The 14,212-nt window shown below is 43.4% G+C and overlaps 1 protein-coding gene across 5 annotated transcripts in view; it reads left to right on the top strand.

Moving 5' to 3' along the window:
- Window positions 1-14,212, top strand: part of piezo1 (piezo type mechanosensitive ion channel component 1 (Er blood group)) — a 372,144-nt gene that overhangs the window by 264,721 nt on the left and 93,211 nt on the right. For all 5 annotated transcript variants that reach the window (XM_078544496.1, XM_078544493.1, XM_078544495.1 and 2 more), the window contains 3 exons: window positions 5,851-5,951; window positions 10,740-10,900; window positions 11,318-11,494. In XM_078544496.1, the coding sequence (XP_078400622.1) occupies window positions 5,851-5,951; window positions 10,740-10,900; window positions 11,318-11,494 (439 nt within the window). The remainder of the gene's footprint in view (window positions 1-5,850; window positions 5,952-10,739; window positions 10,901-11,317; window positions 11,495-14,212) is intronic.

Here is a 14,212-nt window from a genome sequence, read left to right as displayed (position 1 = left end):
AATCAAATTCCGATAAAATGCACAAAAACCCTTTGCATTTCTAAGGCACAGCCCTGACCAATGGAGACGATACACCTGTGAGGACAAAGGGGCCCTGAAACCACTGAAACTTATTAATAGGCGCAACATTAACCTTCTCAAGAATCCAGACCAGGGAAATACATCCTTTGTTGAAACCAAGGGGAAGAAGTAGGAGTTATGTCACATGAACCCCCAGCTGTTAGATCCTGTAATATTGCCTTTTGGAGCTGAATCCAGGCAGTCTGCCATCTTCCATCAACAAAGCAACAATAGAATTGGAGCTCTGTCTGGTTAAATTGCCTGTCCCTCATCTACGCTGTTTTCTACTGGAACTCTGGAACTTCGCTACCAGTGCCTCCTGCAAGACTGATTCATCTCTATGAGCTTCTCCCATCGTGGAAGTCAGCGCTACTAGAAAAGTGGATCACCCCACATCAGTTTCAGCTGGTTAACCTCTCTGAAGGAATAAACCATTGGACTTTTGATTTTGGACTCACATGAAACAATAATTCTTATTTTGTCTGTGGCCTTTGCCCTGTACCTCTTTCTTTCCCTTATCCCTCTTTTATTGTGTGAATGTACCGGGGGCTATGTTGCAAACCTCTTTCCTGCATTTTTGAGTGTGCGTAAAAGAAACTAATGCTCTGATTTTACCCTATTTCGAGTTTGTTGTGGGGTTATTAATGGAGGATTGGATCACTCCAAAACTGAAGGGTTGGGGAAAATACGCCACCACTTATAAAGGGGGAAATCAAAAATCAAAAACACCTTTTGGTTTACAGATGATTGGTGAGAGGAGAAATCAGGGCTGTTTTGCATTAAACTCCCTCCTGTCTGTAACAGAAATTGGGAGCTCAGGTCCTGGGAAAAACCCAATTTGAATTTGACCACAGTTTAGAGAGACGAGCCAAATCTGATTTAAAAGAGCTAATTGAAAGCTAAGAGGAAATCTCGGTGGCTGGAACAAATTTTTAAATACAAGTAATTTACCACAGCAAGTTCCTTCTTCCTACAACGTTTGATGCCCAGATGTTTGTTCAGCAAGGGAATTTAAGTGGTGAAATTTTGGAGGCCCTTAGCTCAGAACAATTGAAAGCTGTAGCGAGGGAGGTACAGTTAAAATTGCCCAGCAAAATCACACGAAATGGACTGATCCAGTTGTTGGTAGTACATTTGGATCTTTTGTTACCAGCAGAACAGTTTGATGCAGAGCTCAGTCATGACTCCAAATCCCCTCCCCTAGCCAATTGAGAGCTGGAAAAGTTTAAATTTCAGCTAGAATTTCTGGAGAGGGAAAGGGAGAAAGAGAGGGAAGCTCAGGAAAGAGGGAAAAATGAAAAGAGAGAGCAAAGGAACAGGAAAGGGAAAGTGAATTCCAGCTCCAAAAATTGGAAATGGAGCGAGCAGCTCAAAGGGAGAAAGTGGCCAGACAAGGGACAAGGGAAAATCTCTCTCTACGCAGTGGCACCCCTTATCCGGAACCACTCTCTGAGGCACTCAAGTATGAGAGATTCCTTCCCAAATTTGAAGAGAGTGATGTGGAGTCATTTGTTACCACCTTCGAGAAAATAGTAGGATAGCTAAAATGGCCCTCAGAGATCTGGGCATTTTTAATTTAAGGGCAGCTGTCCAGGAGAGCCCAGGAGGTCTACACCATGCTGTTTCCCGATCTGTCCCTGAATTATGAACAAATCAAGGCGGCCATCCTAAGTACCTACGAGTTAGTCCTGGAGGTATATCACCAACAATTCCAGAATGCTCATAAGCCCATACAAATCTAATTCAAGTTCGAACGGCTGAAGCATATAGCATTCGACCAATGGGTAAGATCCCTAAGAATCCCATGCACCTATGAGGGACTGCATCAGCCGATACTGTTGGAGGAATTCAAAAATTGCTTTCCCTCCAACCTGCGAATACACCGAGAGGAGCAGAGAATCCACACAGCCAGGGCTGCAGCCATCAGACCAGACAGCTATGAACTCATCCATAGGCCTGTAACTCAGGCAGACCCTTTCCAAACCATACTCATGAGCACTGGAAATCTAAGCAGGGCAACCTAGATAGGAAAGCCCCCCCCCACACCCCACCGCCCAGAAAAGAAAACACAAAAGAGGGGGTGAGAAGCCTCCCCCTAGAGACCAAAAGGAGAATTTCTAGAGGTCAGTATGTTCTCATTGCAACAAAATAGGCCATCCACACCTGAATACTGGAGATTGCGAGGCAAGCCAGTTGGCCTAGAAGAGCTTCACATGAGTAGACCCCAGAACAGCACTCCAATAGGTAGTGCAGTAGAACAGGCCGCTCGCTACTGAAACTTACCCTTTGGAGGGCCTGGCACTGTGTGTCTGAGCCGGACAAACTTCCAGAGAGCTTCCAGAGTTTTGTCCTTTCAGGAACAGTGTCCCCCTACCCATCCCAAAATGTGAGCAAGTCCGTGGTACTGCTCCAGGACACAGGGGCCACTCAGTCCTTAATGTTGAAGGGAAACCTAAACCTACCTGAAAGCAAAAGCCCTGATCAGTGGGGTGGGAGGAGGATCTGTGTTTGCACCCCTCCATAATGTCCACTGAGAGTGTGACCTTGATTCAGGCCCCGTTACGGTAGGAATTGTCCCTAAACGACCAGCAGGAGGAATTGATTTTCTCTTTGGGAACGATTTGGCTGGCAGCCAGGTGCTGGCCAGTGAAAGAAAAGAGGCCAATACCGAGCAGCAGGAAGTTGCAGAAGGGCAGAAAGCTGGGGAAGGTCCTGAGGCCCAAAAGGTTGGAATAGCATCATTGACCTCCTGAGAGAGCGGCTTGAAGGTAGCAAGGCTGAAGTCAGGCCAGGAAAATTAAAAGAGGTCCCAAGAAGGCCTCTAGAATCTGAAATAGATTCCCTAGGTATCCCAGAATTAAATAGGGACCAGAGAAGTCCTGGAGCAGGGAAAGAAATAGTGAGGGAGAGGCCCCACATAGCTGAAGAGCCTGAATGAAGGCAGATTATTAAACCCAAAAAGGGTAATAACTTGCCTGAAGTTTAGCTACCAGAAACCTCCTTTCTGACATTAAAAAGGGACAAAGGAAGTTGCCAAACCAATGAGTGGATAGGCAGTGAGATGCCTCCCCCGGTTGAAAAACCACAAGAGGGGCTAGCTAGAATTGCACCTCCACTTGAGAGCAGAAGGGTTCCATTGGACATGGAACAAGTTAGGAGAGTGCCCCTCCCAAAGCCAAAACTCCCCTGTAGGAAGCCATTGATTGGCCTGACCAGTACCTTTATGGTGAATTTAAATGTGGCCCAGAAAGAGTGAGGGTGATGCCTCACTTAGTTGAAAAGCTACCAGGCAGCACAGCAAGAGCTGACCATCGACCAGAGGGCAGTAGTGTCCCAAATGGCAGGACGCTTACGCCCCAACTGACCAGCAGAGGGACCCCAACCAGATTGAACCCAGGCTCACCCACCATAATGCAGAATTGCAGGTGACCATACAGAGTTAACCACCCTGCTTAAAATGATCCATAACACCCTACCAGACTACAGCACGTAGCCATACCTGGATGCTGGATGCAGGACAGGCCCCTGCAAGAAGGCCATCTTCCTCTCATCCAGGCTCAGAAAGGCTGGCCCAAGTTCAGGGACCAACTGCCCAGTTGTTGCTGTGCCAACCCAAAGCACCTAGGAGCAGAAGCTGGAACTCTCCAGAAAGAGGCCAAGGTCACTTTGAAACACCCCACTCTCCTGACTCTCAGCCTAACCCCCGTCTCTGGGCCTGAACAAATGAGCTCATGGGCTACCAAAGTGGACAGGCAAGAGCCAAGCTGGACGAGAGCAGCTTAGCCCTATGATCCCAGGGCCAGACACCCACTACGTGAGACGTCCTGCATTCTCCTGCGGGTCACCCAGTGAAGCTTGAGCATCACTCGCCCCTTAGTCAGGAGGTTACAATGCCTGACCCCCAACACAGGAAAGTCAGATCTCTTTAACACCAAATAGACTTCCCCATGCAGATGAATTTCGAATCCTCCCAATTCACCTAAACCTTCCCAAATCCCAGGACCAGACAGTGTCCTTGCAGATGCCCTGTCCGGGGGTTTAAACCACAAAATGAAAATGCAGCAGGGAACTGCCATTTCCCCTGGTAGCTATGTGTCTGATGTGCCAGCATGAATGAGAGAATGTCTATACATTTCTTCACTTCCTATTGTCCCTTCCCTAAGACCACATTAAAAAAAATGCAATTGAATTCATTTTTTTCTCCTGTGGTGGAGGCATGTCATGCCCAGAAGACATGAAGGGAAAAAAATATATATATATTATATCATCCTGGCTACTTTATGAAGTTATTATTTTTTTTAAAAATGGACAAAGGCTTTACACTGACTGAAGGCTGACTTGCTATGGTTCACACAAAAGGAATTTCTAGCCTTCAGGCAACAGCAAGGATATTGTTAAATCTAAAGAGGCTCTAATGCCCTGTGTGAGTGCAGAAATCAATTTCCAAGGAGATGCACAAAGACCTTTTATATTTCTAAGGCAGAGTTCTGGCCAACGGAGACAAGGACAGAGGGGCCCTGAAACTCCTGAAATGTATTATTGGATGCAATATTAATCATCTCAAGAATCCAGACGAGTAATATACATCCTTTGTCCAAACCAAGGGGAAGAAGTAGGAGTCATGTCACATGACCCCATCTGCAAACCGCTCCCCCCACACTCAAGCTGCTAGAACCTGTAATATTGCCTTGTGGAGCTGAATCCAGGCAGTCTGCCATTTTCCATCAACAAAGCAGCAGCAGAATCGGAGCCTTGTCCAGGTTTAAATTGCCTGGCCATCATCTACACTGTTTTCTACTGGAACATCTGAACTTCAGTACCAATGCCTACTGCAAGACTGATTCATCTCTATGTGCTTCTCCCATCGTGGAAGTCAGCGCTACTGGAGAAGTGGATCACCCCGCATCAGTTTCAGCTGGTTAACCTCTCTGAAGGAATACGCCATTGGACTGTTGATTCTGGACTTGAATGAAACAATAATTCTTATTTTGTCTGTGGTCTTTGCCCTGTACCTCTTTCTTTCCCTTATCCCTCTTTTATTGTGTGAATGTACCGGGGGCTATGTTGCAAACCCCCTTCCTGTGTTTTTTGAGTGTGTGTAAAAGAAACTAATCCTCTGATTTTATCCTATCTTGAGTTTGCCGTGGGGTTATTAATGGAGGGTTGGATCGCTCCAAAAACTGAACGGCTGTGGAAAACACACCACCACTTATAAAGGGGGAAATCAAAAATACCTTTCTGTTTACCTTTCTGAGAGGAGTAATCAGGGTTGTTTTAAATTAAACCCCCTCCTGTCTGTTCAGTGGAACCATCGCGCAGAATAGAAAAATAATAATTATCAAGTAAAATTTAGTGCAATGAAAGGACGGTACCATCTCTGAATTGATGATCTAGCATTATATTCATGGGGCTTCATTTACCAATAAAGAAAGTTAGGTTTTGTGTAACCTGTGAAGTTAGATGTGTACTGTTCCTTCCTTCTTGATATTAGATATATTTATCTGATATGTGCTGTACTAAGATTGATGGGCACAGTGAAGTGAAACAGATCAATTACATGCTTGTAAATAGCACAAATGTTGTTGACTGTGTTGCTCTTCAATGGCAGTGTTAAGGTCACCTATTGGCATACGTAGGATGTTTGAAACAAAAGGACAAGTTCAGAGGTTGATTTGGCTGTTTAATAAGGTTTTTGCTGGTGATGAAGAACTTTGTAACTTTCCTAACTGAACAATCCGCTTTAATATATAAAACATGACTAACGTTCTTACTATGCTTATGCAATAACAGAAGACCTGTCACTGCATCCCTTCAGAATGGGGCAGCTGAAGACCCAGAATGTGAGGAAAATGATCAACCTGCATTGGAGGACAGCAGATCTGAAGAAGAGCGTATGTTTTTGTATTTGCACATAGATAGTTCTCCTTTTGAATCCCTTATAATATTTGGTAATCTCATTCAATCTTCTCTGATCAGACAAGCAAATGAGTAGTTGAAGATAAAATATTTTGTGTCATTTAAAGAGGAACATTTGAATTCTAAAAGTAAAAGAACACAAGAAACAGGAGCAGGAGTAGACCATATGGACTGTCGATAAAAGCAAAATACTGCGGATGCTGGAAATCTGAAACAAAAACAGAAAATGCTGGAAAAACTCAGCAGGTCTGACAGCATCTGTGGAGAGAAAAGAAGAGTCATATGGACTCGAAATATGGACTGGCGAGCCTGGTCCACCATTCAATACGATCATGTCTGATCCTGGGCTTCAACTCTGTTTTCCCTCCCGTTCCCCATATCCCTTAATTCCCTGAGACACCAAAAATCTGTCTATCCCAGCCTCAAATGTATTCAACGATGGAGCATCTGCAACTAGCTGGGGTAGCGAATTCCAAAGATTCAAACCCCTTTGCGTGAAGTAATTTCTCCTCATCTCAGTCCTAAATGATCAGCTCCTTATCTTGAGACTGTGCTCCTGTGTTTTAGATTCCCCGACCAGCTGAAACAGTCTCTCAGCATCCACCCTTTCAAGCCCCTTCAGAATTTTGTAGGTTTCAATGAGATCGCCTCCCATTCTTATAAACTGCAGAGAATATAAACCCATTTCACTTAGCCTCTCATCATAGGATGACCCCCTCATTCCAAGCACCAATTTGGTGAGCGTTTGATGTACCACTTCAATGCAAGTATATCCCTTCTGAAATGTGGAGACCAAAACTGTGCACAGTATTCCAGAAGTGGTCTCGCCAAAACCCAGTAAAACTGTAGCAAAACTTTTTTATTCTTGTACCCCTGTCCCTTTGCAATAAAGGCCAACAAGCTATTTGCTTTCCTAATTGCTTGCTGCACCTGCATGCCAACTTTCTGCTTTTTTTGTATGAGTGCACCCAAATCTCTTTGAACATCAATACTTAGAAGTTTCACACATTGTAAAAAATATTCTACTTTTCTATTCTTACAACCAAAGTGAATGACTACACACTTCCCTCCATCTGTCATCTGCTTGCCCACTCACTTAACCTGTCTATATCTCTTTGCAGCCTCTGTGTCCTCCCCACAGCTTACCTTTCCACCTAGCTTGCTATCATCAGTGAACTGAGACTTAAGAAGAATGAGGTCTTGTATTGTGTCTTATCATGTCTCTGAAAAGTTGTCTTGCATTCTTCACATACAACAAATTAAATGGCGAATGTAGGCTAACAGAGAAAAGAATCCACGTAGCTAAGTAGCCCAACAGTATATCAGTTATGTTAGGATAAGCAATGCCGCACAAACAGCAATGAGACTAATAGCCAGTTAAGCAAGACCTCAGTTTAACATCTCATCTAAAGGGTAACACAACACTCCAATAAAACTGGATTGCCAACTTATATTGTGATCTCATGCTCCCAGCAGGTCTCAAACCCGCAATCTTCTGCGATCAACAGAAAGAAAACCTTCTTAGTTGAAATAAAATGGATCTGAGGAAATGATGGATGCGGACTTATTTATTCTTCCTGGTTCAGTAAAGTTCAAATTTTACCTACTGGCAGCAAGGGAAAGAGACCGAGGGTTAGGAAGGTTACATTTTCAGATTTTGGGGAGGGCATTCTTTGAGGTTTTTTAATACGTTAAACTCCAAAACCCCTATCAGCACTCTGTATATACTGTGCAGTTTAACCTTGGTGGTCTTTACACTTTTATTAAATTTTAACTGTTGTAAATCCAACCATCCCTCATAAATGTCACTCAAAAATCGCAAACATTTCCAACTTTTATGTAAAGGTCAACTCAGCTCAAAAGAAATTATCCTTTTACACCAATCACCAGTTGACTTACATGCAGTTTGAGGCTTTTGGTTTACTTTGATCCAGGAATGTGATACATTAGTAATGCAATCCAAACCATAAACCTCACTAAAAAGGACTCTTGCGGCTACAAAGGTTGATTTATTCTTCCACAAGTTAAAACCAATAAAATTTCCTCAGATTAGAGGGTGAGTACTCATTTAAACTGGTTCAAATCTGATTGGTCATGAAGTTATTCTACTGACTGCACAATTGCTAAGCCTTATTTATCCTTTTTTTCTTAGTCATTTATAAATCCAAACTAAAATATAAATTAAATAATTGGTCTTTGAATTATTTTTCCCTAAATGTATGTTTTATTTTCCACCACACTTTTTAAAAAAAAACAAAGTGTCCTTTATAACTTTGGTGGGAGGCAGCTCAAGAAGCCAAGAACTATGCTGGGAACTGGTTGCACTGGATTCTGGCCTAGTGCCCAGGTTTCCAGGATGGTCTTGTGGCAGCACAGCATCTGATCCTCCTACTACATGGCCATCAATGCAAGGGAAATAGGGACTCCAAACTTTAAAGTTGCTGCACATCGGGCCTTGGGGGCCCAGTTGGCACTGGTACACCTAGTGAAACCAGACAATATTGGCCTTGTGGGACTGAACAGATGGAAAAGTCTAGGATTGTGGTCTGGACCTTAAAGAATTTGCCATATAATTTTAAAAAATATATAGTTTTTACGTGCTCTCCTTTGTATCAGGCAGCTTAAGTATTCTTCTGTAAGGTTTGGAGGCGTTGTGAATCTGGCATTCCCCTTCTCCCAGCCGAGGTATCTTCTGACAGACTATCTGGCCAGTCCAGCAGGTGCACACACTCCAGATGCACCTCCAGCAGACTGAAGGCATGTAAATCATCCACTGACCCATCAGCTTTGGCAAGATCAGGGAGGTGCATTGCAAAACATAATGCTGAGAGGATTCGCTTGACTGACTTTTTGGAATCCTATCTTTTATTTACACTACTACATTTTTCCAGTAGACTTAACTTTGGGAAGCTATCATTTTTGGTTCTTATCATAACTGCTTTGCCACTTCATAATGTGCAATGGATCTATTAGAGAGGAAATTTTGATTAATCTAGGACTTAAATTTCAATCAAGCAGTCATCACAATTGGGGATTTGAGGTGAAGGAAGGTAGTGGAGAAGTAGAGAAGAAAGGAGAACCTCTGGTTGCAAATGATATCACTGTGGGTCACCATGTAGATGAGCAAGTTCCTATTCCTCATATGCTACCATTCAGTGACATCATCACCCTGCTGTGTATTTGAACCTGAGATGAGCTTCCAACCACATACCTGCTCAATCACCAAGACTGTCTACTTCCACCGTTGTGAGATCTTGGGTCTTTGCCCTGCTCTAACTCATCTACTACTGAACCCTCATCTCTCCCTTTATTACTTCTGGACTTTACTATTCTAATATTTTTCTGGCTGGCCTTCTGTCTACTACCCTACGTAAACTTGACATCATCCAAAGCTCTGCTGCCTATATCCTAACTTGCACTAAATGGTGTTCACCCATCCCACCGTGCTCATTGATGCCTCGATTTTAAAATTCTCATGTTTTAATTTTAAATCTCCCCATGCCCTCATCCTTTCTTATCTCTAACCACCTCCTCATTCAACTTTCCAAGATCTCTGTTCTCTTCCAAATCTTCCCTGTTTCACATTCTAATTTTAAGCGATCCACCATTGATAGTTGTATTCCTTCAACTACCAAGGCTCTAAATTCTGGAATTCCCTCCACACCTCTTGCTTTAAGACAATAAGGCCTACCACTGACCAGGCTGTTAGTCATCTCTCTCAATATCTCCTTATGTGGCTTAGTGTCAAATTATTTTGATAAGACTCCTGTAAAACACCTTCAGACATCTTACTAGATTAAAAGCACGATATAAATGCAAGTCATTGATGTTGTTGGAACAGGTGAGGTCGACTCATCCCGTCCCTCACCGCCACCACCCTCGAAGAAGAGCTGTACTCTTGGTATTCTGTTTGAAATTGGCTGCTGCTTTTTTTTTCTTTTTTTCTCTCTCCCTTCTCTTCCTTTATGTCTTTCTTTCTCTTCCTCCTCACCGCTGCACTCTAACCACATCAAACCCCCTCTCCTGAACCATGCTCTGTGCTTTTCTGATTGTGGGAGACCATCACCAATGTTCCTGGCCGTGACCTTCTACCGCAAGCTTTCCTGCCCAGCAGCCTCCCAGCCCCTCAAACCGGCCACTGGCCAGGAAGTAAGGAAATGCTAGTTAGCGCCTTCTACGAAATGACACAAATCATTTGCATTCCCAGTATTTCCAGGTCCTCCCTGCCGATTCCCCTAGTATTAAAAATCAGGCCCCATACCTCTGCGACATTGCATTATTATTTTTATGTAAAAATTAGCTTGGCCTTAATCTTATAAAGTTAAATGTTATAGACCGCGAGATTTAGGCCAGGATTTACCGGCCCCTTTGTGGCGGGACCCACGTGGGAGATTCAACGGCTCAGCCAAAAGCCCATTGACCTTCAGCAGGACCAGACGATCTTGGTGGCAGGTGGGCTGGAAAATCCCGCCCTTAGTGTTATGACTCATGTTCCTTTTTAAATGTGCAATATTATTTATTGAGAATAGATTGTTTATTCGGGTGTTACCTGATGATTACTGAGACTAGCTTTCAATTCCAGGTTAATTCAATTTAAATCTCCCCAGCTGCTGTGGGATTTGAACCCTTGTCTCCAGCGCATTACCCTGAGCCTCTGGATTATTAGTCCAGCGAGATTACCGCTACACCAGCATCTCCCTTATTTACATTATTCAAAAGGAGGAAGCCTGCCAGTCGGACTCTAATGTCTTTTCTGATTTCAGTTGCTTGCAGTAAGTGGGGTTTAGTGGTCGATCGCCTCCTTGTACTTTTCTTGAAATTCTCCAAGATCCTCAACTGCATCCAAGTGATTATTTGGAGGCTTCTTGAATTGCACGTGCTGAAACTAGTGGCTCTGTTCAGTGTGTGGGTGGCAGTGAAAGAGGTATGAACCTCTAAATAATGTTATCTACTCTAAAGATCCTGTATGGTTGTGATTTAAGTTACTAAGCAGTAAAAACTTGCTCTCATCTTGTTCTTGCAAGTAAATCCAAAATCATTGAATCTTATACTATTTTATGTAAACTGAGAAAAACACTGTGTTTCAAAATGCTTTAAGCACCTGATCAGTATAGCAGCATGGAGAAATGATGATAAATATGATGATCCTATAGTAAATTTGACCACATTAAACTTTGACTGTACTCTAAGCAAAGAGTTTTGAAATATCTTCACTATTGTGACATTGATAAATAAAGATGAGTCAGTTCGACAGTTGATTAAAGTTTTTTCCTCCAGTAAACCTATTGTTCTATAAGATCAGAAAATAATCTATACTTATTTTTCCAAATTTGTTTTCCAGCCATCCATCATGAATTTTCTCTTTATTGTCCTATGGGTATTTGCTCTGCCATACACTAAGTTCCGTCCAATGGCTTCCTGCATTTCTACTCTGTGGGTATGCATCATCATTGTCTGTAAAATGCTGTATCAACTGAAGATTGTAAATCCAGAAGAGTACTCCAGCAACTGCACAACGGTAGGAAATGCCTTTTTTAAATCCATTTGATCTGTATCTGAGTCACAGAGAAAGTGTAGCAATGCTGAGGCTATAGTTTGCATTTTTGCAAGTATGCATAAGAAATAGGAACCGCTGTGTTTGTCTATAACTGCACTTTTAAATGAAAGATTTTAAGCTAACCAGTGAACTGAAGGTAAGCTGACCATTAATTTGAATGAAGCCGATTGAAATGTCTTTGCAGTACATTGTAGATCGAGCAGGATGATGCTTGTGATGAAATAATAGCTTCAAAGTTCTGCATCATCCAATCACAGGCATAGAGCTACTGTCTGGATGGATTTATCTGACTCTGGCCCTCTGCCTTGCTGCATTTCTTCACACCTGCAAAGGCCTGCTCATCAGTAAAGTGATGGAAGGAGTCATCAACAGTGCTATCAAGCAGCACTTGCTTAGCAATAAGCTGCTCATTGACGCTCAGTTTGGATTCCACCAGGGTCACTCAGCTCTTGACCTCATTACAGCCTTGGTTCAAACATGGACAAAAGAGCTGAACTCCCGAGGTGAGGTGAGAGTGACTGCCCCTGACATCAAGGCAGCATTTGACCAAGTAGGGCATCAAGGGGCCCTAGCAAAACTGGAATCGGGGGAATATTCTCTGCTAATTGGAGTGATACCCAGCACAAAGGAAAGTGATTGTGCGGGTTGGAGGTCAGTCATTTCAGCTCCAGGACATCACTGCAGGATTTCCTCAGGGTAGTGTCCTCGGCCCAACCATCTTCAGCTGCTTCATCAATGACCTTCCTCCCATCATAAGGTCAGAAGTGGGGATGTTCGCTGACAATTGCGCAATGTTCAGCACCATTCACGACTCCTCAGACACTGAAACAGTCCATGTGCAAATGCAGCAAGACCTGGACAATATCCAGGCTTGGGCTGACAAGTGACAAGTAACATTCGTGCCACACAAATGCCAGGCAATGACCAGCTCCAACAAGAGAGAATCTAACCGTCGCCCTTTGACATTCAATGGCATTACCATCACTGAATCCCCCACTATCAACACCCTGGGGGTTATCATTGACCAGAAACTGAACTGGACTAGCCGTATAAATACTGTGGCTACAAGAGCAGGTCAGAGGCTAGGAATCCTGCGGCAAGTAACTCACCAACTGACTCCCCAAAGCTTGTCCACCATCCACAAGGCACAAGTCAGGAGTTTGGAATACTGATGGAATACTGTCCACTTACCTAGATGAATGTAACTCCCACAACACTCAAGAAACATGATATCATCCAGGAAAAAGCATCCCGCTTGATTGACACCCCATCCACAAACATTCACTCCCTCCACCACTGACGCACAGTAGCAGCACAGTGTGTACCATCTACAAAATGCACTGCAGAAACTCACCAAGGGTCCTTAGACAGCACCTTCCAAACCCACGACCACTACCATCAAGGAGAACAAGGGCAGCAGACACATGGGAACATCACCTCCTGGAAGTTCCCCTCCAAGCCACTCACCATCCTGACTTGGAAATATATCGCTGTTCCTTCACTGTCACTGGATCAAAATCCTGGAACTCCCTTCCTAACAGCACAGTTGGTATACTTACACTACATGGACTTCAGCGGTTCAAGAAGTCAGCTCACTACCACCTTCTCAAAGGCAATTAGGGATGGGCAATAAATGCTGGCCTAGTGTGATAATTTGATGTGTAATATACCTTTAAGAAGAATGTTATAAGGGAAGATCACATGATTTTAGTATCCAATAGCAGAGTAGCACAGTAAGTAGTCAGTAGGAGTAGTCTAGAGTTAGCGTATGTAATGTAGAGACAGGATTTGAGTTGTGTAACTGCTGAGTTCCTTTGTAAATAAATAGGATGTGTTCTACATAAGAACTGTCTGCCGATCTACTCTGTCTATGGTACAAACTCGGTCATCCCGAAACAAGCATGCAACCCAGATCCATTAACCCAACTAAACTAAGGACCAGGATCCAACAAACTGGTGATGAGGAAAAAGCAAGAAAAAAGCAAGGAAAAGCAAGGAAGGACAAGGAAAAAGCAAGAAAAAGTGAGGAAGGAAATCAAGTGAACCAAAATTGGGCCATACTTTGCACAGTAGTTGTAAGTAGAATTTCCATCCTAATCGTCAAAGTAGTCCCCTCGAAGCATGCTGCAGTTTGGAAGAGTTGATTCCTTCAACCCAACCGCGGACGATTGGTCTCATTATGTTGAACACCTCACATTCTTTTTCCAAGCTAACGACATTGTGGAGGAGGAGAAGAGGCGAGCGATCCTCTTATCCATGTGTGGGAGTAAGACCTACGGATTGATTCAAAGTTTGACGGCACCCAGTGGCCCGGATTCGAAAAGTTTTGATGATTTAGTGAACCTTGTGAAGAGTCATTGCCAGCTCAAGCCCTCGGTAATGATACAACAGTTCAAATTTAACTCAAGAAATAGAGCCCCAGGGGAGACGGTTGCTTGTTGTATGGGCAAGTCTGAAAAAGTTAACACAATATTGTGAGTTTGGTACATCTATAAATGATAAGCTTAGAGATTGTTTGGTGTGCGGTATAAATGAAGATGCAGTTCAGAAGAGATTACTGTCTGAAACAAATTTGGATTTTCAGAAGGCCCTAGAAATAGCACTGGCCATGGAAAGCTCAGTGAGGAACTTGAAAGCCGTACGGGGAGCGCAAAATGTCACCGTGCTCCATGTTGGGCG

Source organism: Cetorhinus maximus, chromosome 6 (genome assembly GCF_964194155.1).
Source record: "Cetorhinus maximus chromosome 6, sCetMax3.hap1.1, whole genome shotgun sequence".
NCBI classification, from domain to species: domain Eukaryota; kingdom Metazoa; phylum Chordata; class Chondrichthyes; order Lamniformes; family Cetorhinidae; genus Cetorhinus; species Cetorhinus maximus.
Note: the sequence above shows the minus strand (reverse complement) of the source record. Positions and strands in the feature narration are given on the sequence as shown.